We start from the raw sequence: 26,364 nt of genomic DNA, 5'->3' as shown, positions 1-26,364 counted from the left end.
AATTTTGTATTCAAACCTATTTAATTCAAAAATAACAATTATTTACGCATGCCTGTAATCATAGTTGGTATTCTTACTGTTGCTACATATTGATGTTGAAGCAAGTTTGTGAATTTTCTCAAATCTTAATACAATTTGGATTGTGCTTCTATTATAATGTAGTCACAAAACTACAATTAACTGGATTTTGCTACAAAGGAAAATTCTTGATACACATTTTCATTTTTTCAGACCGTAAAATGTCATGTTCAACACAAATCTAAAGTAGATTTCTTATATTTCCATGTGGTTTTATGCTAGCTCTGATAAAGACCATGGTCCATCATTTCTTTTATGTTTATGTGATTGTGTTTTGTCAGTATTGATACTTTAATATGGATTATTGTGTTGGTATCGATACTTTTGACAATTTGAACAGAAAATACAGGAGCCCAAATAGAAACCAGTCTCTTTATTCTTCTCCCACAGTCTCAGCCCATAGAATTAAATCTCTTATAACTTAATATTTACATCATTCAAGCCCCTTCACAAAACGCATGATTTTTTTTAATAAAGAAACCTATTTACATTTGTAGAAAACGTTACATACATCATCATCATCATCATCATCATTCATCACCAAAGCCATTCAAAATATCTCTCTCCCCCCAAAAAACAAACAAAAACATCCTCTTCTGAATGTGGCCTGTTCTTAGTCACGTTTTCAGGCAGTTTTAAGTCACAGTTGATTGGTCTGCTACTGAACTACGGCAGAAAACTGTCAAGTTAAGCAGGAGTTTATGACTATAAAACGAGTTAAATCAAGAAACTGCAGATGTTGTCAGTCCAAAAGTGACATAGATTAAGTTTCTCTGCAGCGAAACAGAGCTTTGTGATTATCAACATGTCCAGAGTGGAGTGTCCTCGCCTCTTGTTCAAAGTCAAATCTGATTATTTACTGATTTCTGGACCTTTAAGATTGTTCAAATGTCACGCAAACCTCAACATCTGATGCGAGTCATCGAAAGGGATCATGACCCGAAAGAAAACAGATGATTTTACCGGTTACATATTATTTCAGATCATCTTTTAACTCAACAAAGTCTGATAAGAATCACATTTTGAGCGCGCTTTCACTTTTCACTTTTTGCCCTATAAAAAGATCATTTGAGCAAAAACAAAAGCTCCACGAACAAAAATGAGGCTGAAAGAAGCAAAGTAAAGTGTTATATCAGTTGGAGGAAAGTTGAGGAGCATTTTATGTGATTTCTCACCAAAGACTCTCTGACACTCACTGCTACATTGCAGAATGCTGTGATGATAGATTTATTGTTATGCTTATGATGTAGTCGTTCAGAAAACTGGATGCAGCAGAGATGATTAAATGGTCGACTTTCCAGTTTCTGATTTACAGACCAAAAAAACCCTAAAATGAAGACGCATTTCTCAAGCCGAGTGAATCTGTTTTCCTCATGTGCCATTGACTTTCTCAAAGCAGAAGTAACGAGAATGGAGTGAAAAGTATAAAAAAAACGCATCGTATACAGTAACTCAAAGTGTCCACACAAGAAGGAAAGTGTTGAAATTAAAATAATAAGCTTATGATTAGAGCATTCATTTAGCACAATTCAAGACGCTCAAAGTCTATTTTCAAACTGGGAAATGATTCTTTACACCTCTGTGACTAACTTCAGTGGATATAAATGAAGATTGTGGTTTGTTTAGGTGAATAAAATGCTGCCATTTTTTCTGATGTGGACACAGGCCGGCCCACACTTGCAAAATCTAAATAATCATTCAAACACATTATAAATATAAACCGAACTAGTAAAAGTTTTGTTTATTTTGACTTCTTGATCACTTGTGTAACTTAATTATTTCAGTGCAATCTTGTACAACTGAAGCAGAGACAGACCGCCCAAAAGCTGCTGGTTTTTGCACATTTCTCTAATTAAATTGAAAATATAAATTAAGTTTTATAGAAAGAGATTCAGTTGTAGTCATCTGGACTCTGGTTTTTTTGATGACTACAACTGAATCTTTTTACTACAATGGAAAGCTCGTGGACGAATGAGGGATTACACAGACATAAATAGGTTTTAATTCCAGTGTGAAGCAAGTCTAATAAAGTTGAGTATCTTGACAGTGCGTGGTTTGATTCAACATGATTTCAGCATTTAAATACAACAAAAGCGGAAGGAAATCTCTTTAAAGCAGTCCATTGGGTTTACTATTGATATAAGGTTGATTTCTAGCAAACAGAAAGCCCCAAAAATGTCTAATTTAATCTGTTTTAGTATTTAGAAGACCAAGAATCACAAAGTAAGGCGTTTTGACTTATTTAAGTTTAGATTCAACTTAATTTAATGCCTTTTAGATGACTCAAATTGCTATGAATCATTCTGCTGTGTTCGATATTGATTTCGGACTCTTAACGAACAGAAACCCCAACATGTTGTTAAACTATGATCTAGTGTTTAGGCCAGTGGAACGAGCCTCGTGAAGTTTAGGAGTTTAGAATCTACATAATTCCAGTGCCGTCCTGTTCACCTCTAGCTTCTCAGCGTCGCCTTGAAACCGTCGATTCAAACTTCATCCAAGTCGTTTCCAAAAGTCTCCGTCTAGAGCGCGGCGTGAGCCTCTGTAAACATGATGTGGTGTTTCGTCCTCGTCCGTTTCCACCCAAATCGCTCCGTAAACGGCGACCGGTGGTTTTTAGTGCAAAGTTCGTCCGCTCACGACCTCAAACGGCCACGATGTTGTTCATCTCCCATTTCTGCGTCGTTTTGCCGTTGTCGCAGTCCGAGATGAAGACTTTGTGGAGCACGTCCGAGCGGTCCAGGCATTTTCCTATGAACAGGATGAATATATATATATATAATATATATATATATAATATATATATAATATATATATAATATATATATATATATATAATATATATATATATATATATATTATATATATTATATATATATATTTATATATATATATATTATATATATTATATAATATAATATATATATATATATATATATAATATATATATAATATATATATATATAAATATATATATATAATATATATAATATATATATATATAATATATATAATATATATATAAATATATATATTATATATATATATATTTATATATATAATATATATATATTTATATATATTATATATATTATATATATATATATTATATATAAAAATATATATATAAATATATATATATTATATATATAAATATATATATATTATATATATAAATATATATATATTATATATATAAATATATATATATATATATATATATATATATATATATATATATATATATATATATATATATATATATATAAATATATATATATATATATATATATATATATATATATATATATATATATATATATATATATATATATATATATATATATATATATATATATATATATTATGGACAGATATAATAATAGATACAGTAGAGTTTTGGGGATGACGTCAAATGAATGAATGAATCAGATAAAGACAAACGTTAATGGTGATTAACCTCAGAATATAACAAACTAAGAAATATCAATGTGGTTTGGGCAAAGGAAAATCTAATTTACAAGTGTATTTCACATTATTTGATGATTTAGTTGGAGATTATGATAGAAACGGATCCAGATTTTTACACTTAACTGCACAAATACTTGTTCAGCTCACAATAGTTTTTCATTTTATCAACAGATATATTTCAATCCAATACAGTCTTATTTGGAAACTGCTAGGGCTGCAACAAGTTAGTCGATTAATTGCAACTAAATTGATTATTGAAATAACCGTCAACTAAATTAGTAATTGAATAATCGTTAGCTAGTCTACACAGGTTCCAAAACATGCCATGAGCCGAGAAAAGACGTTTTGTGACTGAAAATGAGCTGTTAGTGTATTTGATGAAAACACTCTTTAGTCCATAAATGTGATCCTCAAACGGCTTCATCTGGTCAATTTGAGTAGATCTTTTTATCACGTGACTTTTGCATTCTAAACAAGTAATCTATCATAATAACAATATAAAACAGACATTTAGCTCTAAAAGTCAGCAGATGATTACACACTTTACCACACACTTTTGGCAAAACTCAAAATGTGTTATGGTCGTCGTCATTTAGCCTCTGTTCTGGAATTTTACAGGCTCAATCAAACACAATCACGTCTAACAGGATGTGTATTTAAGTGGTTGTTTACCTGTTGGTATGTGAGTAACCCGGTGCATATCCTGAGAAAGGAAACAAGAACAAATGTTAGGAATTTTGAGATTCATTTTTACAAGTGCAATGTAGGGTTTTTGGCGACATCTGGTGCAAAAAAGCTAATTCCAAATTGTAAAATCTATTTCATCCCAAATACACTTGCTGGTTCATGTGAAAATGTCTAACAAAACCAAAAATGCAAACTATTATCAACAAGTTGCAAGCAAAACAGAATAAATATCTTTCAGCAAAACTATAAAATGGAAACAACCCAATACTTTTGCTTTAAGGATATAAAGTTAACTGAATTCCAAATATTTCCAGAGGTTTGTCGGTGTATTCTCTCATTCGTGATCTACAGTAGAAAAAGTGTAAAAACATTGTCCAGATGACGACATTTTTCAAACTTTTTGTACTGTAGTAATTAATAAGCAATTAATATTGTAATGCATTAATATACCTTTCATTGTTATTGCATACTGGACACACGCACGCACGCACGCACACACACACGCACACACACACGCACACACACACACACACACACACACACACACACATTTCATTTTAAAGACGGAATCTTGTTATTCTCAGCATATTAGAACCTAACAGTACCATTTCCAGAAGTTTTATTTTGAGTGGACAAATGGGTTATAGTTTCATAAAGATTGTAATACGGCACAAAGTTCAGTGCAATACTTTTCTAGTATGTGGACTCACTGGCAGAAAGAATACTAGTACAAGTACTGTAAGGTTATGAATGTCCACCCACTTGTGAAGGAGGCAGGGCATTCAAGGTTGATATTGATTAAAGAATTGTTCAAGAATTTAAACATGACAGTGTGGGTAAGTCTGAATCATATTTTTAAGAGAAGAATGGGGCACCAGCCGGATAATCAGTGATTTTAACAACTCTATAATCAGATATCTAAATTAATTAATTAATTAATTAATTAATTCAAAATTAATTTGCTCGTTGATCTAAACATAACCGTGACATTGACCCCTTTTCTGTCCCCTGGGGCGCCCCCACACTGCAGGCCCGAGTGTCAGACACACAGTTCCGGGCTCTCACAAACTGGGGTCGGTCTGTGAGGTAGTCCAGGATCCACTCTGCCAGGTCATACTCCACACCAGCCGTCTCCAGCTTGTCCCTCAGGAGCAGCGGCTGGATGGTGTTGAAGGCGCTGGAGAGATCGAAGAACAGAATCCTCACAGAGCTGCCAGGCTTTTCCAGGTGAGAGAGAGAGCGGTGCAGCAGGGAGATGACGGCGTCCTCCACTCCGATGCCAGACCGATATGCAAACTGCAGCGGGTCCATGGCTGAGCTCACGGTGGAGCGGAGGTGGTCCAGGACCAGCCGCTCCAGTGTCTTCATCAGGTGGGACGTGAGAGCCACTGGCCTGAAGCTGTTGAGGTCTTTGGCGCGCGGTGTCTTGGGCACAGGTACCAGACAGGAGGTCTTCCAGACCTGTGGTACCACCCTCAGCTTCAGGCTCATGTTGAAGACATGCTCCATAACTCCACACAGTTCATCTGCGCAGGACTTAAGGAGCCTGGGGCTGATGCCATCAGGTCCTGCTGCCTTCCTCACTTTAATCCTCTTCAGCTCACTCCTCACCTGTGCTGCTGTGACAGTCAGTGGTTGGCAGGGGGACTGTGTGCTGGGGGGATGGGTGAGTCCAGGCGAAGTGGGGAGCTGATGGTCCGGGGCGGAGAAATGAAGAGGAACGGATGCAGGGCATTGTCCAGCTGTGGAAGAGGGAGCATGCAGCTGTGCAGGGGGAGGGGCGGGTGACTGATCAAACCTCAAGAAGTGAGCATTTAAATCATTCACCCACTGTAGATCCCCCTCTGTCTGGGCAGGGGGGATTTTGAAGCCCGAGATGGTTTTCAGGCTCCTCCACACTCCCTGAATGTTCTTCTGCTGCAGCTGCTCCTCCATCCTCCTCTTGTAGCCGGCCTCAGCCTGCCTGATCTTCCTCCTCAGCTCCTTCTGCACAGTCCTCAGCTCCTCCTTGTTCCCTGACCTGAAGGCTCTCTTCTTCTCCTTCAGCAGAGCCTTCAGTTCACGGTTAATCCATGGCTTGTTGTTTGGAAAACACTGCACCGTCCGGGAGGGAACAATGTTCTCAAAACAGAAGTTGATGTAGTCCGTGATGCACTCTGTGATGGTGTTGATGTCCTCCCCATGTGGGTCATAAAGCTCAGTCCAGACAGTGGTGCTGAAGCAGTCCCTCAGAGCCTCCTCACTCTCAGCAGACCACATCCTCACCTCACGGGACACCACAGGCTGCCTGTGCACGATGGCTTCATACACAGGTCTCAGATGTACAAGGTTTGTGGTCCGAGCTGCCCAGGGGAGGGAGGGGGGAGGAGAAATAAGCCTCCTTGGTGTTGGCAAAAAACAAGTCCAATGTTCTATTGTCTCTGGTGGGGCAGGTAACATACTGGGTGTATGTTGGTAGAACAGAAGAGGGAGAAGCGTGGTTAAAGTCACCAGAGACGAGGAAGAGCGCCTGTGGGTGCTGTGTTTGCAGCCCACAAGCGCAGGAGAGCAGTGCTTCACAAGCATATTCAGCATTGGCAGACTGCGATCAAAATCACATAAAATATAATAATATGTATACTCGTGACAATTTGTATAGGAAAATTCTGTCTTTTTAATTAAACCTATAGTTCAGTTAATATTGATGTTTCAGTCAGAAACTTGTCGCAAACTTGCAGAATGTTAGACAATGGGAATGAAAGAAAATAAAATAATTCACAGTTGTTTGGTCTCAGTAATTGTGAATACTACAAAATAAATGTTTGCAACACTTAGATTTGATATTGTGGTATCTCCAGTCTCTACAGGGAAGCATGATTGTCTCTATTTTCTATTGTCTTTTACTCTCTACGGACCAGGCAATTGTCCGAAATAAAGTTTAAAACAATACAATGTGGACTAAAACAATCATTTAATGGATTAGCTCAGTCCTAATCCACAGTACTTCATGGTTTAGGTTAGTTTTAGGTAAAAAAGAGCACTTGGAGAACTCTTTTCAGGAGGTGGTTTTATGTGAAAGTTTGACAAAAACCAGATAATGAAACGACAAAAATAGAACTCCCGTTGTCTGACCTTGAAGTACTTCCACTCGTTGTGCTGGTTCTGGTCGCAGTGAGTGATGATGACGGCCGAGTTGTCGGCGCTTCGGGTCAGACACTGGTCGTACTGCATCAGCTGGTTCGCCTCGTTAATGCGGAACAACTGCGGGGAAACAGGAAATAAACATCAATATCAGAATAAAATTGGAAAGAAAACATTAAACCTCGGAATAAAATATTTAACCTCAGAATAAAACAGGAAATAAAACATTAAACATCAGAATAAAATGAGAAAAAAAAACATTAAACATCAGAATAAAACAGTAAATAAAAACATTTAACATAAGAATAAATAGAAAATAAAATAACATAAGCCATCATCTGTGCTTTTTCATTCATAAATGGGCTTCTTATACTAAATTATCTGCACTTTACTCGAGTACATTTTACAGTACTTTTACTTCATTACATCTGAAAGCAGGTATCTGCACACTCTACTCCACAACATTATTGAACTGGATTGAAAAGTAGAAGTTCTTTTCTTTAAGGTTTGGGGCAGATTGAAAGTTTAACGTGTTTGAGTTAAACGTCCTGACTTGTATATAGTTCTGTATTTGGCAAATCAGCTTTATTTACCTGGTTCCCTCCCATTCTGTGGCACGGTCCGATCTCCACGTTTCCTCCGTTATTGTGGCCCATACTGTCGATGCAGTAACTCGTCTCAAAGCCACGGAGCTGCCACAAAATTGGATAAATTTAGATCAATTTTATATTTAATTTACTTGTACCTAGTATACAAATCTAAATATTTGTCCCGTTTTTTCAGTTTGATTTACCATTCTATTTGTATTTTTGTTAAGATGAACTTATTAATAACTTCGAATATTACAATTTGTGAGCTGCTGTGTTCAAGTAATTTCATTTGTGGAGCAATATAGTTCGTCAAAGTGCAACAAAAACGATTTCATTAGGTGAGCAAATGAGTCCGTGAACAGTGTCATTGCGCCGACCTCGCCCCACTCCACGTTCTTCGGAGGCAGGGGATAATGCAGAGGGATGTCGTACGCGATTTCTTCCATGAACCATGTGAAGCTCTTGCACCTGTGCTCCTCCCTGAAAGGAAAACAAACAAAAACACAAATTGTCAGGCTATAATTCTGCACACAGTTAGATACATGTCGTCTCCCTTTGAGTTTTTTTTCATTTACATTTAGCCTTGATTTAGTTTTTTTTTTACATTTAGTATAGGTTGTCAGATTTGTTTATTTCAGCGATTTATCAATCCTCTTTATAATCAATGAGAGAGGGCATGAAATACTGCCAGTCTGGATAATACATTTGGAAGTGCGACATATTGCTACATCTTTAATCTGCCATTTTGGGTCAAAGTCCTTGAAAAGGTTGTTTAGCAACAGCTCACAGATTTCCTCTTAATAAACATCTAATTTCATGTTTTTCAGACAGGTTTTAAACCTCATCACAGCACTGAGACTGCTCTTGTCAGACATCCGCCTGAACACTGACACGGGCAAAGCCTCAGTCTTAATTCTGTTAGATCTGAGTGCTGCTTTTGACACTGTCGATCATGGGATCCTCTTACAGAGACTAGAGGACTGGGTGGGCATCACTGGCACTGCCCTAAACTGGTTAAGGTCCTATCTGGAAGACAGGAAGTACTTGGTAACTGTGTCTCAGACCACATGCCCCTGACCTGTGGAGTGCCCCAAGGGTCAATCCTGGGACCCCTTCAGTTCAACCTTTACATGCACTCAGATATTCGTTTCACAGTCGGCAGGTGAATATGGACCAGTGGATTCACTCTGTCACTGCATCCAACAGATCAGTTTGTGTCATCCATGTTTTTGTGATGACCTTCTTCCTAGCTGCCAGATTTATGTTCCAGAGGTATCCATTTATTATGTCCATGGCAGAGGTTTTGAGGCCCAGATACATAGTTTTGAAATTGAGTGGGATGATAACGTCAAAAACACTCTCTAGTGGCTTGTTAATCTGAGTCCAACACTTTTTGAGCAACAGGACAGATGCCTCCTGCTGCCACAGTTTCTCCAACGTTTAGCATTTCCCTGGCAACAGTGAGCACTTTGACATTTTATTTTCTCAACCTCAGTAAATTCTGTTTCCACTCCAGAAAGTGTTTTTTAAAAGCAGAACTTTGTGAAAAACATATTATCTTTGGAAACTTGTAAGAAAGAGCCCTGTGCGTCACTATAAGACACTTTGGGATGAGCTGAGGCTGTTAGAGATATAACCTGCTTCACTTTTGTGTCTGAAAAAGCTGATCCAAAGCTGTGCAAGTGAACAAAATAAATGAATGTAAAAACTAGTGATGTGCCAAAGGATTTGTGAGAGCTTGGCATGAATTAGAGAGTTTAATAAAAAACAACGTCCTTATTTCACCGTTTGAAAATGAGGCTCCCCAGCTTTAACTTGGGACTCATGAACAAAATGCAATGCCAGAATTTTAATTTCAAAAAAGTACCTGAAGCGTTTGAGGTCACTGATGTCTCCGTAGGCCAGAGTGAGCGTTTCAGGGCGACTGGCGTAGAAATAGTCTTTGTAGTCGTCCCACCAAACCTCCACCACGCGCACGTAATTCTATAAAGTGAAAACAAAGCCATAAGTCCCTCCTGTTACAGTAGAGACGTCTTATTTGAGCGAGATATGAAAGACATTCAAATCAATGTCATGTAGTGCCACAATTACTTTTACTAATACTTGTGATAGTCAGAATATCAAATGTTAGTGTTATGATTATTGTGAGAAGATTTGATTTGTTGGCACGATCACCATTCTTCATCAGCTTTATGAAATCAAACTTTATGATTAAAAAAGTTATGAAATTGTCGCATAAACAGCCGGATAAATAAGTACTTCATGTGCAGTATGAGTATATTGAACTGCAATTACTCATAGTTGCTGCTGAAGGGGAATCTAAATATGTGAACCATTACTATATTGTATAATCAACTATATTCATTTTACAAAACCGTTTTACGAAACTGTTTTACGAAAATGTATTAAAAGTGTAACCAACTATATTCATTTTAGACTGTGTTACACTTGGGTTAACTCCTTATACGCACAACACATAGTCCATTGTCCCATTTGAGACACTCACAGCTTCTTTTGAGACATTCTCTGATAAGGACGGACACCTTCCCGGAACAGCTGCAGACTTCAAGGCCACAGACGTGCGAAAGAGCTCATGGAAGAATACTAGAAAGAGGCGTCAACCGTCATATTCCGCCTAATATCTGAATGTTATAAATATAACGCGGAGCAGGGATTTCGGCGCGTCCGGACCACGCCCGTGTAAGTCGCCACACATTCGATAGAGACATTTTAGGTAAGCGCTCTGTTTATCTGTATTAGTCTTGTAAATGGCAGGGATTAAACATCTGATTGATTTTAACTTTCTGATTCTTGCCCCTTCTTTCATAAACGAGCACGCCGACACTGGCTACGATTGTTATGGTTATAATTGATTGTATTGTGACCTAAATAGTATAATAATAAATCATCAAATACTCTTCTCATCCCCAATTTTGATTAAAGCGCAAGATATCATACACATCCCAGAAGTAACACTACTTAATACACCAACATCCCATTGTCAGGGTTTGCATCAGGCCAGAGTAATCTATTGAATCTTACAATAATTTGACTTTTTGATAATCCTGTGTTAATGTCTGAGTAGCTCTGTCACAATAACAAGTTTTAAAAGGTTGATCATTTGCTACCGAAACTATCCCGCTAAAACAATAATGATAATAAACACAGATATAAAAAAATAGCAGAATAGTTCATATAACGAGTTTTAGATGACAGCTCAAATATTCAGAAAAAGTATTCCCGTTAGAGCAGAGTAACTGAACACATGATGAATATGGTTCCATCAGTTATTTGTTGAACAATGAGTGGATATAGTGATTATTATGACGGGCCTGACCTTGAGCGTTGGTGAAGAGCCCACGTGAGCTGGAGGAGGATTTCCCTGCCAGCCCTGGAGTCTGTAGATGTGTCCCACTCTGGAGCACGGCACGAACAGCAGCTGGCCTCCGCACTGCCAGATCTAACAGACCAAACAATATTTAGAACAAATGAAGGACTCAACAAGGGCTAAACGCCAACTATGATCCGCGTCCAAAAGAGAGATGAAAAGAAACCTAACACTGGTTCAGTCCCGTTTAAATCCCAGAGTAGCACGGCTTTCATCGTACAATAGTTTTGGATTACTTCTACATTAATCCTGGTAAGAATCTGACTAAACCACATCAGTCCTAGTTTTGTCCTCCCGTCTTATTTTGTTCCAGTCCTGTTCTAGGTCGTTTCACATGTCACTGCGATCTCTGGAGCGGCCCAGAGGCCTCTAGATTTGAGCAGGGGCAGAAATGTCTTGCCAATATAAGTTGATGTAATTAGACTCGTCAGATGCTGATGCATGTGACAGCTCCTCAGCGCGTGTTCATTCTAGCATTATGTGATTAAAGTGCTTTCTTTAAATTAAGGTTAAATTCCAAGTGCTTTTGCTCACACTGCAGACTGCATAGTGTTCAGGTCAGCCCGAGGTCGCTCGCGTTCACACTAGTGACCGTAGTCATGGTTCACCCTCGGTTTAGTCTTTAGTCTTTAGTCATGGTTCTTAACTTGTGATTGGACACAGTTTTGAGGAGCAGTCAAAAGTGCAGCGTTACTTTTGAAGTAAGTTACCTTCTGCTGGAAAAGTAAAGTATTTATGATCAAAAATGTTACTCATGCATAACCATTAACCATTTGCGGCCCATATTGCAGCTATTGGTAATCAGATATGTGATGCTGAAGGCACCAACGCACTGCCCCCAACAAGTAAATACAATGACATAAGACTGACATTTAGAGCTGCTTGAAGTGAGGAATTCTGTGTTTACCTTGTAGGAGATCTCAAAGTTCTCTCCTCCCCAGATCTGTAATCCAGGGTCATATAAACCCAGCTCAAAGAAGAAATCTCTCTCAATGGCAAACAAACCTCCGGCCATTGCTGGAGACCTGCGACGAGAAAACCAATACAACTTTAACATTTCCTAATAAACCATCTTCTCTGTACAGATAGGGCTGGGGAAAATGACACATGAGCAATTACAATGTGTCATTTACACTGAACAAACAGTATATATTGCATGTTGAGTAAAATGTTTCTTCTTTTAAAAAAAAAATATAATAATTAGTTGCATTGTAAGATGTGTTATTAGATCTTGAGCTTTATCAGAACCATTTTGAGACAATAATAATTACCGTAATAAATAAAGTATTGTTATTTTGTGCTGAAAAACTCAGTCTATTCTCTAAAATAGGCCTCTTTATTTATCACTGTGGTATCAAGTATATATGGTGTTTATAACACTATTTTCACAGTATTTCCAATCATATGAGTGATTTTTGCTGTTCATTCTGGGAATCCCCTGCATGTTTGAGACCCCCAGGTTGGGATCCACTTGTTTAATGCTGTAGAACATTCCAGGCATCTCCATAGAAATGTGGCAGAATCTCCATCAGAATATAATAATGCATTTGATCTGCTCAGAACACTCCAATATGTCTAAAAAGAAAATGTAACTAGTGTTGTCACGGTACTAAATTTAAAACTTGATTTTGTTACTAAGGAACAGACTTGTGGGAGTCCAAGTTACTTTCTATGTAGCATTTGAGCTTTCTTAGGACACAGTTGTAACTTTTCTCCATCAATGCAAAGATAATAGAGTACCCAGGGTTGGATTGATCTAAAAAGGAGGAAGATCCAAAACAGAGCAGAACAGTTACACTGGGTTCATGCAGAAGCCCAATTCAACACATGCAAGCAACACAGCACAGAATAATGCAGAGGCAAAACTTTGAGTCAATATTTGGCCCAGCCCTTTCTGTTCGGGCACATAGGCAAAAGCAAATTAATCAGCAGCGTTAACATCACCGAGAGAGGCAGAAAAGTGAGGTATTAGTGACAGAGTGACAGCGAGAGATGAATGAAAGATGAGTGAAACTCGTCACTTACAGGATGTGTGGGGCAACAGACCAAATTCAATTTACACCAGTTTCAAATTTCAAAGTAGGGATGCAACTAACTAACAAACTATTTTTTCTATACTTCTATATTCTAAATTGGGAGTTACCACATAAATACCAAGTAAACCTATGCTGGCTGAAGGCTTTTAGAATATTATTATCTAAGAATTAAGAGTATTATTGTTTAAAATCACACTTTTTAAAATATGTTTTTACCATTTTGATAAAATTACAATCAATCACTCTTTATCATTTATTTTACAGTAAGATTTAAGAAGGCTTGTTTTTGTAGTAGTAAATCAATACAATTAAAGAAATGTATTATATACTTAGTTTGATTATATCGTCTGTAAATAAAAGTATTAAAAAATAACTCGAAAGGAGATAGACATATAGTGTAATCTCCCAAACAAGGGTATAAAATGACCTTTCTTGCCATTTGATGTCGATTTCATGGTCCATTCTTGTTTTGTGCGATACTTGTACCACAACCAAGACATTTACAGACACATTTTAGGACATTCTGATGCTTTGTGAAAATATCGTGACTAAAGTTGCAGAGATAATAAATATTGCGTTTTCAATTCCCCGCCCTAAATGTAAGAAAACTAGGCCTCACTCTGCAGTAACGCTAATGCAGTCTGGTTAGTACCTATATGGCTCAGTCTTAGTCTTTCTGTGTGCTTTTTCTCTGTCGGTGAGCGGGACCCTCTTCCAGAGCATGCTCCAGTCCCAGGCTCCTCTGGCGAACCCGTCCTCATCTCCTCCTCCCTGCGGCTCCACCGTGAACTGCTGCCCATGGATCGAGTCAATCAACGGCACCGTGCACACCGTTCTGATCCCGATTCGGAATGGGACGGGCGAGCGTGTGGGCAGGTGGAGCAAAACCATGCAAGCAAATGTGGTGACGGAGGCGGCGGCGGTGACAGTGGCGGTGGTAGTGGTGGTGATGGAGGAGGGACAAGCGGAGGGGGGGGGAAAAGCACGGCAATCCAGTGGTGCACACAGTTTACAGAGAGGTGGTGGTGTGGGGTGAAGAAATGGGGAATAGAAAACAGAAGGACAGAGGTTAGTGAACGATAAACGCAGTGTTGTTGTTTTTTACCGGTAAGGTTCGGTTGTGTGTTTGCGTTTGGATTTCTCCCTCTGGCTCAGCGGGACCCTCTTCCAGAGCAGGCTCCAGTCCCAGGCGCCTCTGGCCAGGCCATCCTCGTCCCCGCCCTGCTGAGGCTCCGTGGTGTAGTCGTTACCGTCTATGTAATCTATGAGAGGCACTGTGCAAACTGTCCTATACAGAGAAGCACAGCATGTGGTCTTGCTCCAGACACAAGGCACATGGTCACGCACATTCACGACTGTATTGGGGTCTGCATAATCTCCCATTCTTTCAGGGGTGGGCCAGGGTTGAATAGGTGTCAAAGGTAGTTATTTGGAAATGTTTTTGTAATCGAGACGTGAAGGCTGCTTTCTGGAAGCTATTTTCAATCTAAAAAGGTACTGTTCGGAGAAGCTAGGATTTCGTTAAATCCAGAAGCTGCTCCGACTTCATGTTAAATCTCCTCATTTAGAGCATAATAAGAATAATCCAGCTCAGGAGAGAATCAATTCTAGCTCCTCAATTTATTGTTATTTTTTTCCAGTTGACTATCTTTGAAACCCAAAATAGTATTGTATATAGCTGCTGCAAAAGTACTGCTAAATGGGAGGTCCTTTTTGATGCATATTAAGTATTGTCTTCAAGTAATTTCTAGTCGATTTATTCTGTTGCTGGCAAGGCCCTCAAGTAATGAGCACAAAAAAAAAAAAAAACACTGACTGAAAATGCTTTAATCTCAGTAGAAAATAGCTAGGTAACTTGCATATCCACAATAGTGTATGCCACACCTTGTACGTCAAACTAACAATTATTGTAAGAGAAAGGCCTTAGGTGTGACAGTCATTTATTTTAAGCAAACCTATAACAATCCATGGTTTTCAGAGTGAGGAAAATCTAGCACATTCGTCATAAGAAGCAAAATATCTGTATAGAACTGGCAAACGTCATCGCAATATCTACAATAAACAGGAACCAGACAACTACTGTATGTGTCTATAAATTGATGTAATAATTTCAAAAGGTGGGTCCTCCAGCTCTGGGGATTTTACTTTCAAGAAAGTACTATGCTGAGATTAAGAAATGTAAGATTTAAAATGTTGCAGATCCCTCTTTAAGACTCTTCCTGTAAAGTTCAATACAATGTTATATACATGACAATAACGATAATCCAATCGCTTAACTGAAAACAAAATAACTAATACATGTGAGGAGTAAATCGGGGCGCGTGGATGAGTTACCTGTCCTTTGAAATGGGAGCCACCAGTGGAGCGTACCAGTTCACTGCCACCTCACAGTGAGCGTCCAGGTAAATCAGCACCTGCCAAACACAAACCGTTTCATCGCCTGCACAGCCAGTTTGAAATATAGATCATGTTTCCTTTTCAGTGGCAGTTTTAAACTCCTAAAATCTTCATTACAGCAGAGTTTTTGATGGTGTTACCTGTCCTTTTGTGGCCACTTTGGCTCCGATGCTCCGGGCCTGGATCAAACCTTCTCGTTTTTCATTTCTGTGGATTTTGACCAGACCGTTCCACCTCTGTACATAAGTATCCAAGTGCTCCTTTAGGTGCTCTGAAAATACAAAATGGCGTTTCCGTACGTTAGCGGTCACACGGCTTCACAGCACTTTTATTATAAACAGATCAGAGTCTAAACTAGGACCAAATTAGGTTAGAACAAACTAAATTTGCAGTAAGATTGAAAAGGTTTGTTTTTGGAGTAGTAATCCATCCATCCATCCATCCATTTTCTACCGCTTATTCCCTTTCGCGGTCGCGGGTGACTGGAGCCTATCCCAGTGACTTCGGGCCTTAGGCGGGGTATATATAACTAATGATGCATTTCTTAGTTTGATTACATGTTATATAAATGTAACAAAATGTGGGAGGTATATATTGGAAAATGTAGATCATAATAGCAAATGTTATTTTGAAAATGAGAAAAATTACAATATCGAGGACATTGTTTATGACTATCAAAAATGAACTCAAAAAGAGAGAAATGTCTAGTGTAATTTCCCAAACAAGGGTATAAAATGATAGTCCTCTCCTTTTGTGGTTGATTTTAGGTCCCTTCACTTACAGTATTATTATTATTATAATATATATTATATTATTATATATTATATTATTACCATTTTATTATAAACAGTCACAAAACTAAAAAGATCAGAGTCTAAACTAGGACTAAACAAGGTTAAAACAACTGAAATACAAAATAAACCAGGGCTAACCAGGATAAACCAGGACTAAAGCGGGCTAAACGAACCTCCATCACAATACTCTGTCCGGCTCTGTACCTTTGTTGCTGAAGTCGTCAATCAAGACTATTTCCGCCAGGTATCTCCTGGGAGTCCTCTTGATGACGCTGTGCACGGTGCGCATCAGAGTGGACCAGCCCTCGTTATGAAACACTATGATCACACCGGAGGTGAGCAGCCGGTCGTCGTAATGCCAGTATTTACACCTGCAGAAGACATGCACGGAAAAAGACAGGAGATGTTCATTGTTAGCCAGTATTTCAGGATTGTGTTCTGGGTCTGTCATTAAACAGCAAACTGCAAGTGGCAATCACACTGATGAGGGAACAGAGAGAGTGCATGATCTTATGGTTTTACCAGCCAAAGTCGAGCTTAAATCTACTTCCGCTGGTAGTTTGTTCCAGTCTGAGTAAAGAGTTTCTTTATTGGGTCGTATTGGGTTTTAAAGTCTATATGAAGATTCTCCTGCTTTTCTAATTATGACTTAGTTAGTTAGCACCTGTGGTAAATATTTATCATAGTTTCACTTCTGTGAAGCTGCAGTTTGCGAAGACATTTTGAAAAGAGTTTAAAAATTACAGGAAGTAGAGCTGAGTTCTAAAACTGTATCACTCTGTGATGTCATCAATGTGCGACATGAAACACAGACAATTTACATTTAACTGACATTTAACTGACTAACTCCTTTCTGACAGTTTAAACAGTCAAGAAAGGTGTTAAATTGTATTTTTGTTTGTCATAGTTCATAGTTTGTCATAGACAGTTCGAGCTGGCTCAGAAGAGATGGAAATCTACAGGAGACGAGAGATGTGATGCGATCCATCACACTAATAAACAAACGCACGTGTAGCAGCGAGGCTCTTGTGTGCGTGCGCACGGGGGGAGTGCGTGCAATATTTACATTGTATGTGAATTAAAAACTAAATTAATGACAAAAAAGCCAGATGTATCACTTTATAACTAATCGATATAATTATTTTACTCCGAATATTCAAACTTTGCATATCTCCAAAACAAGCGCAATCGATAGCAAAATCATCCCTTTTTTGATACATCTCCCACCACTAAATCATGTTTTCTAAGAACAAAACCTGTGATTTACACCATGGATTTGACAGTTTACAGTTTAGCAGTGGAGAATAACTAAAACCAAATGTGTGAATAAAAGAGTATGTTTTGAAGAGGAAACTATGAAGGTATGAGCTTTGTAAAATAGTTGTGATGATAAAGGTGAAAAAGGACTTCTAGTCTCATACATTCATTCATTTTTATCATTGTATCGAAGTTAGGTTATTCACTTTGAAAACCATAAAATAAAATAACAGCGGTGGAAAGAGTACAGCAAAGTAAGTTAAAGTACAGTTACATGGCTAAAGGTTCAAGTACAGCTGCCAAAACTGTACTTCAGTAAATGTAAATTCTACTCCGAGTACTAAATACTTTTAATGCAATTTTAGGAGCATTTTTAATAAATATTTTATAAAAAATTTGAAAAAGGAAATAGTTTGCCGTTTTAAACAACAATTCACATCTCTGAGCTCTGGTCGATCAGAGCAGGTGATGCAGTGTCGTTTCGAGAGTTGCAGATGTGAACGAAGCAGATTTAGACAAACGTGAACAGGGCCAGTTAGAACTCAATACTCACATGATTTTACAATTACATGCTCAAATTATACAAGCACATGCTTAAAAATCCACTCAAAAAAAGCACAATTACAATAACGTGAGTATTTGTAATAAGTTACTTTTGGTAAAATATTCAATACTTAATAATACCATTTTAAATAAAACAAATTTTATAGACAATAGAATGACATTTTCAACACCATGTGACCTGATACTAGTTCTGATGAAGCTTAATCTCATTGTAAAAAGGTTCAAGAAGAGTCATATTTTGTCTGACAAGTTTATATACAAGTTTTTGTATCAACAAGAATCTGATTTTCAAGGCTTTTGACAACTCCACTTCTAACATTTCCACTGCTGAAACAATAAACCGTCTTAATGGTTTGGTTTACGTTACAATTTGAGCCAGTATTTCGAGAATTGCGGTTAAGACTTGTTCCTAAGCATTTGACAATCCTAAGATGATATCATGAACATGCTACAAGATACTGTTCTAAAAATGGTATTTGCAAAGCCTAAAATCACTTCTCGTTTAAAACCTGCAATCAGCATATTGTGTCTTAAACTTCTTATAAAAACCTTTTGACATAAATGAAAACACTTTTAGCTTCCTTTTAAACCTCAGGTCAGTTGAAATACTGGTTTGCTTCTTGTTACGTCTAAAGCGACCGTCCTTGTTCATATCTTTTTGAAACGGTTGATCTATGTTATTTATGTATTTAGTGGGTGAGTCCAGGCCACGCCTCAAAGTAATCTGTGTAAACAAAAGAAAGGACCGGGCTGTTGTTAGATTAATCCCTGTCAAACAACTAACAGTGTTCCGGTCAATGAAATGATTCATATTATCGTTATTATTGTTATTTTTTTCATTATTATCATCATTACTATCATTATTATGTAATATATAGGTTTTAGTTCTGGGTTAAAAAAAACGGATTCACTCATTAAAAGGTTTCTTCCGGAAAATTGTGAGGTGCCATCACTAAGAACTAAGTCTTAATTAGTCTTATTTAAGTATGAACAAAGACTTAATTCATACTGAACAAATTGTTTATTAAGAGTAAATCATTATTAAAGAGTAAATGTATTAATTAAGTAGTTACTATGCCTGAATTGTTCTTAATAAACACGTTTGTTCATGTTTTATTACAGCAAATTGTATTTGAGTAATTACTTAGTGAAGATTGGTTTAAAAATTCAAATTATGCCAATTTTTTTTTTTAATAAATCAGGCTTACAATTGGATATCAACTAATCTTTCAGTATAATCTGTCAGAAACTTGTGAAGTTCAAGACTGGAACGTTGTAAAGAGAATAATCCATTTTCTGAAAACAGCCTTGAAGTTACAAGATAACAGAGAAATCTGTAGCTGTTGAAAACGTCTTTAGGAGCTGATTGGACATTACTGTTGTTTCCACTTCCTATACTTTCCACCAAAAACACAAAAAGAGGAGGATTATTTTGAAAGTGTATTCCGACTCTTACTCACTCTTCGTGCCGTATGTCGCTGATACTTCTGTCCAGGGAGATCATGTCGCTGGCCACCATGTTGAACCCAAACTCTTTGATGGACGCCTGTACGGCCTCTTTGTACTCGGGTCCCAGGACGAAAGGCTTGGCCCCCTCGCCCGGCCCGCCTGGCACGCCCGGAGGCTCGGGTTCGGCCGGCTCAAAGTTACCCAGCACGCCCTTCTTCAGGACGGGGTCGTTGTAGGCCTGCGTGTGCGGTTTGAAGGTGACGTACTGCTGCTGGATCACCTGCTTCTGATCCGGCTTCTGCTCTGCGTTTGGAGCCAAGTTATCATCTCCTAGAAAAGAAAGAGGCATTTGTAGTCAACTAGTCAAACAAATATATCTGTTGTACATTTAGACGTTTTAAATATGTTTTTTAACCAGATACAGGTTGATATATAGTGACAGAAGGCTTCTAGATAAAGAATATTTATGAATAAAATGTATTCTTGATGTAGGTCAAACCAGTACAAAGGTAAAAGTACTGTGTTTAAGTAAAATGTTTGGTAGCTGTACTTTACCTTAATTAAAGTTACACTAAATACTTTTTACGTGGCTACATTTGAGAGCAGGTATCTGTATTTTCTGCACCTCAACATACATTGTTGAACTAGGCAAAAAGTGAAAGTACGATTTTAAGCCTGCATGTTTTTTCTTTTAATTTGATTGTTTTATCACGTTTATAGACACATAAACATTTTTTGCATTCCCTTTGAGCAAACAGAAAAAGGCCAAATAATGAAATGGAATGGAAAAATTGCTTCAGATTACCAAAAATCGGCCAAACACTTTTTAGGAAGTACTTCAATACTTTTACTTAAGTAGGTTTTTAATGTGATACTTTTATTTGAGTATTGTTTTGCTCCTGTATCTGTACTTTTACTGAAGTAACAACATGGAGTACTTCTTCCACCACTGTTAATGCCACTGTCTTTGTTATGAAATCATTGCAGCTCTAATATGAATATAAGAATATCAACATATTCAAATGTAATCTATACTTCCAAAATGAGTGCTGCATGATTAATCACAATCAATTCGTGATCCCAGTTTGAAAGGTCACAATTAACAACTCAAAAAGGTTGCATTTATTTACACAATATAATCCTTTGCAGAGAACAATATAAAACTAAAGTGTATAAAACCTATTAATCCACATTCTGAGTAATAGCAACATACTGGTACTTTAGCTTCAACGGTATGCAAATGGTCCCATATAATATTCATTTCACTGTACAATATTTATTCTTATTTAATATTGTAAAGAGCCAAAGAGAATTGTAGAAATTGATGTTTTCCTTTTAAAAAAAGCCTCGACAAGCCTTTGGTACAAATCGTTATTGTCATATTCCAAAAATTTTAAATATAAAAGTGCTTAATAACAGTTATTTCTTCATGTTGTCTGCACTGTAACAGAGCAAATGACCTTGGTAAATCCCTCTGTTTTCAGCAGTTCAATTTGAAGGCTGAATATTTTAAAAGTTTGAATTCTGAACCTGAGAAAGAAAACGTGGGAAATGTACACACAGCAAATTAAATTCAAAATAGTAAAAACATGTTTTCCAGGGTTCAAAAAATTACAAGTGAGAAATTCAACAGCATTTAAAATTCAAAAATCGTATCATATATTTTATACCTGGTTCAGATTGTGTGGCATTGGAAAGGCCAAACATGTTCTCAGGTGGTACTTTGGGTAAGAACCACTGACCCATTTCCTTTAAAACCTCTCCTTTGATACGCACTAACTTCATGTCCTCATTCCCTACATCCAGACATCTCCCGTTTCCCACAGCTCTAACCTCCTTCTCCTTCAACCCATCACCGTCTCTCCTCTGTGTTGTTTTGTGAATAAAGTCTTACCATTTTTAATTCTAACCGCGTTGAGGTCGACCTCCACTCCCTCCACGTGGGGCCATGGCATCACCGGCTTGAACCGGTCAACTGAACCTCCTTTGGGCAGAAAATCACCACCATCCTGGGACAAAAACAACATTTATTAAGGATACAGACCTCATTTAGTCCAGTGATGGCTGTACCAAATTTAGGAATTAGGAAAGAGGAATACGTTTGGACCACTGTAAACGCGTTAAAATGAATAAATAGTTATCTTTTTCCCATTCTTAACATGGCAGCAACAAAGGTACAGCATCTTTCCTTTCATGACTTATATTATAGCCTACGTGTTTAGCTATTCTGGTCAAAAAAGGCCCTGCAAGACCTTTGTGTCACTAGTTGCAGTTCTAATTACACTGAATTAACTACATAAATTGATATGGAGGAAAGTTTTAGAAGCTAAACAAGTTCATCTGCACTGGAGGTGGGACACACACAAAATTACAATATCGCAATATATTGTCGTTATAATATTGTGGTTTTGGAGATATGCGAAATTAAAATATCGAGTCAGTAAGGAAGTAAAACTATTAAAAATGACATAAAAAAAGATACTTAAACATGATATTTTGGCCCTTTGGTGGTTGATTTTTATAGTTAATTTCCATTTTGTCTCATACTTGAACCTCAACCAAGACATTTACAGACACATTTAAGCACTTTCCTGATACAGTGATAAAATATTGCCTGAATATTGTTATTGAGGTGATCCCAAAAAACATACATGCACAACACTGCTCAGATATATCTGTATTCAGTTGTCTGTATTCGCTGTTTAAGTGACTTTTTGTTGTTTTTTACCAACAAGGGACTCATTAAACACTATCATATTTCAGTATAATTTCCCTCATTACTCCAGTGTCATCCCACCTTCCCTGCGCTGCATTGGGACAGATTTTTGGGCCCACAAATATGCAGAAGAATGCTGACACGCCGAAACAAGATGGGTGGGGGATGTTTTGTGGTCCGTCTATGGTGCAAAACGTCTGACTGACTGATTACAACGAGAAACATGACTGAAACATTTGATCAGTCAATACGTTTTCTCCTGGTTTAGACTACATGTAAAATAATCAAGTTTGTCTAGTTTAGTCCTTTTGAACTCATTCCCCCAGCTCGATTCCCCCAGCTCGATTCCCCCGGCTCGTCTGTTTTCAGGTTTAGTTTTTATCAAGATTTAGGCAATCCACAATTTCCACAATGCCTGGAACACATTCTCACCGGATCCAATTTTGTTTAAAATCCAGCTCTTTTCTGCACCGCTGCAAAATGATACGAGAGTCAAGTCTCGGTATCTGGAATATTAATGGATGGAGGGCGCTTTTTTTGGCCTCATACAGTCAGACACTCCAAGTTATAGATAGATATAGAGTTGACATGTGAGGGGTTTTATTAAGCAGAGTTTAAATCATAGTTTTTACAGACTATTTTATTATTGTAATTAACTCATCTCTGAACCATTAACAATAAAACTTTTTGTGTGTATTTTTGATATGGTTATGAAAAATATTTAAGACTCAAAAGAGTTGAAACTAAATTAACATTAGTTAACCTTACTTTTTTGACAGATTTTCTTCTGTTAGAGAATGTTTAATACTACAGATGCCAGAAAGGTTTTAGCACAATTTTCTAGAGCCAAGATCCTGATTTTATTCAGATAAATTTACACCAAGCAGCTTTACTGTCTGTAAGTGAACTGCAATGATCTGCCTCCTCTGAGTCACTGCGACTGGTTAAGATAAGATAATCCTTTATTGTCCACACATGGGGAAATGTTGGTGTTACAACGCAGGTAGATACAGGGGGGAAAGGACAGATAACTTATAGGAAGTTTAAAAAAACAACCCACCTGTCACTCACTCACACCAAATTTGCCCGGCCCTAATCAAGACACATACATGGACACAAGCTATACACAAAATACTTTCCCAATATTTACACAAGGTGTGTTATAAGATAATCCTTTATTGTCCACACATATGTCTGTACGTTAAAGTGCAAAGTAAATACCACTGCAGATTGGAGATGCACACAGCAGCAAGGCCTTGGTGTTTTTAAGTCTTAATAATGGAAACAAAAACTAAACTTATTCATATCTGGAACATGCTTTTTGTGGATCAGCATTATGGTATTCAGTTCCTCATTTGACAACAACCCCAAAGAGACACGCATTCAAACTGGCCTTTAAAGTACTTTGTTACTGCGAGGTTTAACCTGAGGCGTTTGCGCCGCCTGCTTCTGCAAACAGAGTCATTTATTTAAACTCGCCCTTTAATTATATCTGCTGAACCACTTTGGACGGTTGTAACTTCTTAAAGACACATTGCTCCTTTAAGATAAGCACAAAACACATGTACAAGAAGGTGAAAAGTAACCGTAAAAGTTGCATCGCTTTGCTACAGTCGGTGCAAGTGTCGTCAATATTCCAAACTTAATTTCGATACCAAGGGAAAGAGCTTGATACTCGATGTCTTTTTCATACAATTGAATGGTAATTTATTTAAAACACAAAACAATAGTAGTTTCTATACAATTACAACTTGGCCCTATACCATTATCTCTTATAGCTCAAGACTTTTCGAAACATTTTCAAGAAGGGTTCAACTCTATTAGTCTGGGTAAACACTTCTTCACTGATCCTAGTTTATACCTTTACTTAAAAAGAAAGAAATGGCAGGTTAAACTCCCTGTCGTCATTCCTGAACTGTGCACGCTGCCACGTCACGTCTGCATAATGAGTGACACGCAGATTTACATATCCTGGAAAGGTTTAAGGAGTATGTGGCTTTACAGCGACAGAGCAACGCCGCCAATCTGTAAAGTCAACTGCCTAAATAAATACGCGGCGGTTTAAATATCTTTATAATACTTGACCTATATATATGAAGTGACAATCAGCGACTGAACGTGCAGCTGATAACAAGTAGCAAACAACTTAACATTGCTTGAATAAAGTTTTAACGCTTGCTCGCTTTACAGCTTTATTACGTTATAGGAATCTTAAGTAAAAGTGGAGCTGTTATGCAAAAAAATAATAGAATAATTCGTGATACAAGGCCTGCCAACGGTAATTACAATATTGTCTTGTAAATGACCAATAGAACAGTACTTTCTGTGGCGCGTGAATCCCTCCATCGCATTAACCAGAAACTTTTTCTCAATTTTTTTAAAGTACGTTAATATTTGAGGTGTAAAGGGTTCAATAATTAACATCTATGACTCATTTATGACGATCTGCACTTGAGTGTTTCATTCTGTCATTTATTTATTGCAGAAGCATGTGCATTTAAAAATTAATCTTATCTTAACAGAGTGTATTACTGTGTCCGGCCTGTAATTGATAACAAATGTATAGGCAAGCTGAAGAATGTGGACTTCTTTAACAGTGAACATTACAGTGCACACCAAAAACCTAACAATTAACCAATTTCTGGAGGGATCAGATCATAGAAACATCATGTAAACTATGGCAGTAATCCGATTTCATTCCGATTGCTCACACGTGCAGGTTTGACAAGGACAATTATGCAGAAAAGGTCAATCTAATGCCATCATATTTCAAAATAAATTGTCTTCCAAATACAACTTTATGACTCGCTGACAGACGCTTTGCCAATCAGATCTCTCTTGTAAACAAAGCAAAGCAAGTCGGACAAGCAAATGATCGATGTACAGAGCAAACAGGACATAAAACACGTACTCAATAGTCATTATAAATCAATTGACATAGTACATAACCCTAAATAAGATGTAGGTACAGCACAGACAGCTGCAATTGCACGTTGTAGCATTATCTGTCACGCACGCACACGCAAAACTGATCAGAAATAAGCAGTAAACAAGTCAAACCCGAATATCTTAACGCAAGGACGCGCGGCTGTCATGTGCGTCTTGTCAAACGCCGTGTAGATGATTGGAAGATTTTTTCGGGTGACACGCAACTCAACTGGGAATCTGACTGAACTCACGCGCTCGGAGAAAGGGTCGTTCTCGTTGGGTTTGGGCGACAGCGACGACCACAACACCACGAGCCCCAGGAACGTCCCGATCACGAGCAAACTCCGTAAAAGAAAGCCCACTTTTATCCTCATCGTGGTCGTAGCCCTTCTTCTGCTGCTTCTTCCTGGGTAGCAGCGAGAGCACAAGTCCGCCTCCGCTGCTGCCTGCGCGGGTTGCCAGATAGATCACGACAGAAACAAGTAGTCAAGAGGGAAAAGCCAGAACAAGGACAGACAAAAAAATGAGAAAAAAAATATATAACACAGCGTCTTGTCAAAAAATAGCAGGTAGTACAGGTAATTATAACAACATTACACTAAATAAATGGATTGATAATGGTCAATGTCTAGATAAACTTGCGTACTTACTGTCCATGAGATCATCACCAGTCTGAGTTCATCTACATGCTGCCTTGATGTGTTACCCACCAGATTTCTAAAGTCTGTGCTGAACAGTTTGTTAGCACCACTCACTCACATAGTTAACATGTCGCTTCAATCTGGAACATTCCCAATGTCTTTGAAAACTGCGGTCATAAAGCCTCTCCTAAAGAAGAGCAGTCTTGATGCCGCAGTACTGAGTCATTACCGGCTCATCTCTAATCTGC

At 37.8% G+C, this 26,364-nt stretch overlaps 1 protein-coding gene across 3 annotated transcripts; it reads right to left on the bottom strand.

Moving 5' to 3' along the window:
* Window positions 1-436: 436 nt before the first annotated feature.
* Window positions 437-25,913, bottom strand: galnt7 (UDP-N-acetyl-alpha-D-galactosamine: polypeptide N-acetylgalactosaminyltransferase 7). Of its 3 annotated transcripts, XM_072464310.1 has the most exons (16): window positions 25,718-25,913; window positions 23,973-23,993; window positions 21,726-21,840; window positions 19,843-20,158; window positions 16,766-16,932; window positions 15,908-16,038; window positions 15,705-15,784; window positions 14,476-14,658; window positions 12,242-12,359; window positions 11,284-11,406; window positions 9,814-9,929; window positions 8,324-8,426; window positions 7,950-8,048; window positions 7,348-7,476; window positions 4,222-4,252; window positions 437-2,829 (listed from the first exon to the last, which is right to left on the bottom strand). In XM_072464310.1, the coding sequence occupies exons 1-16, from the start codon at window positions 25,847-25,849 to the stop codon at window positions 2,723-2,725; spliced, it is 1,971 nt and encodes a 656-aa protein (XP_072320411.1). In that variant the 5' UTR covers window positions 25,850-25,913; the 3' UTR covers window positions 437-2,722. The 3 variants fall into 3 exon arrangements, with proteins under 3 accessions (XP_072320411.1, XP_072320414.1, XP_072320413.1); XM_072464313.1 differs by lacking the exon at window positions 23,973-23,993 and having other exon boundaries at window positions 19,843-20,161; window positions 25,727-25,913; XM_072464312.1 differs by lacking the exons at window positions 14,476-14,658; window positions 23,973-23,993 and adding an exon at window positions 14,023-14,205 and having other exon boundaries at window positions 19,843-20,161; window positions 25,727-25,913.
* Between the last annotated feature and the right edge of the window lie 451 nt (window positions 25,914-26,364).

This window comes from Eucyclogobius newberryi, unplaced genomic scaffold, assembly GCF_026437365.1.
Source record: "Eucyclogobius newberryi isolate DKJ021-1_F unplaced genomic scaffold, fEucNew1.0.hap1 SCAF_435, whole genome shotgun sequence".
NCBI lineage: Eukaryota > Metazoa > Chordata > Actinopteri > Gobiiformes > Gobiidae > Eucyclogobius > Eucyclogobius newberryi.
This window is presented reverse-complemented; position numbering and strand designations above follow the sequence as displayed.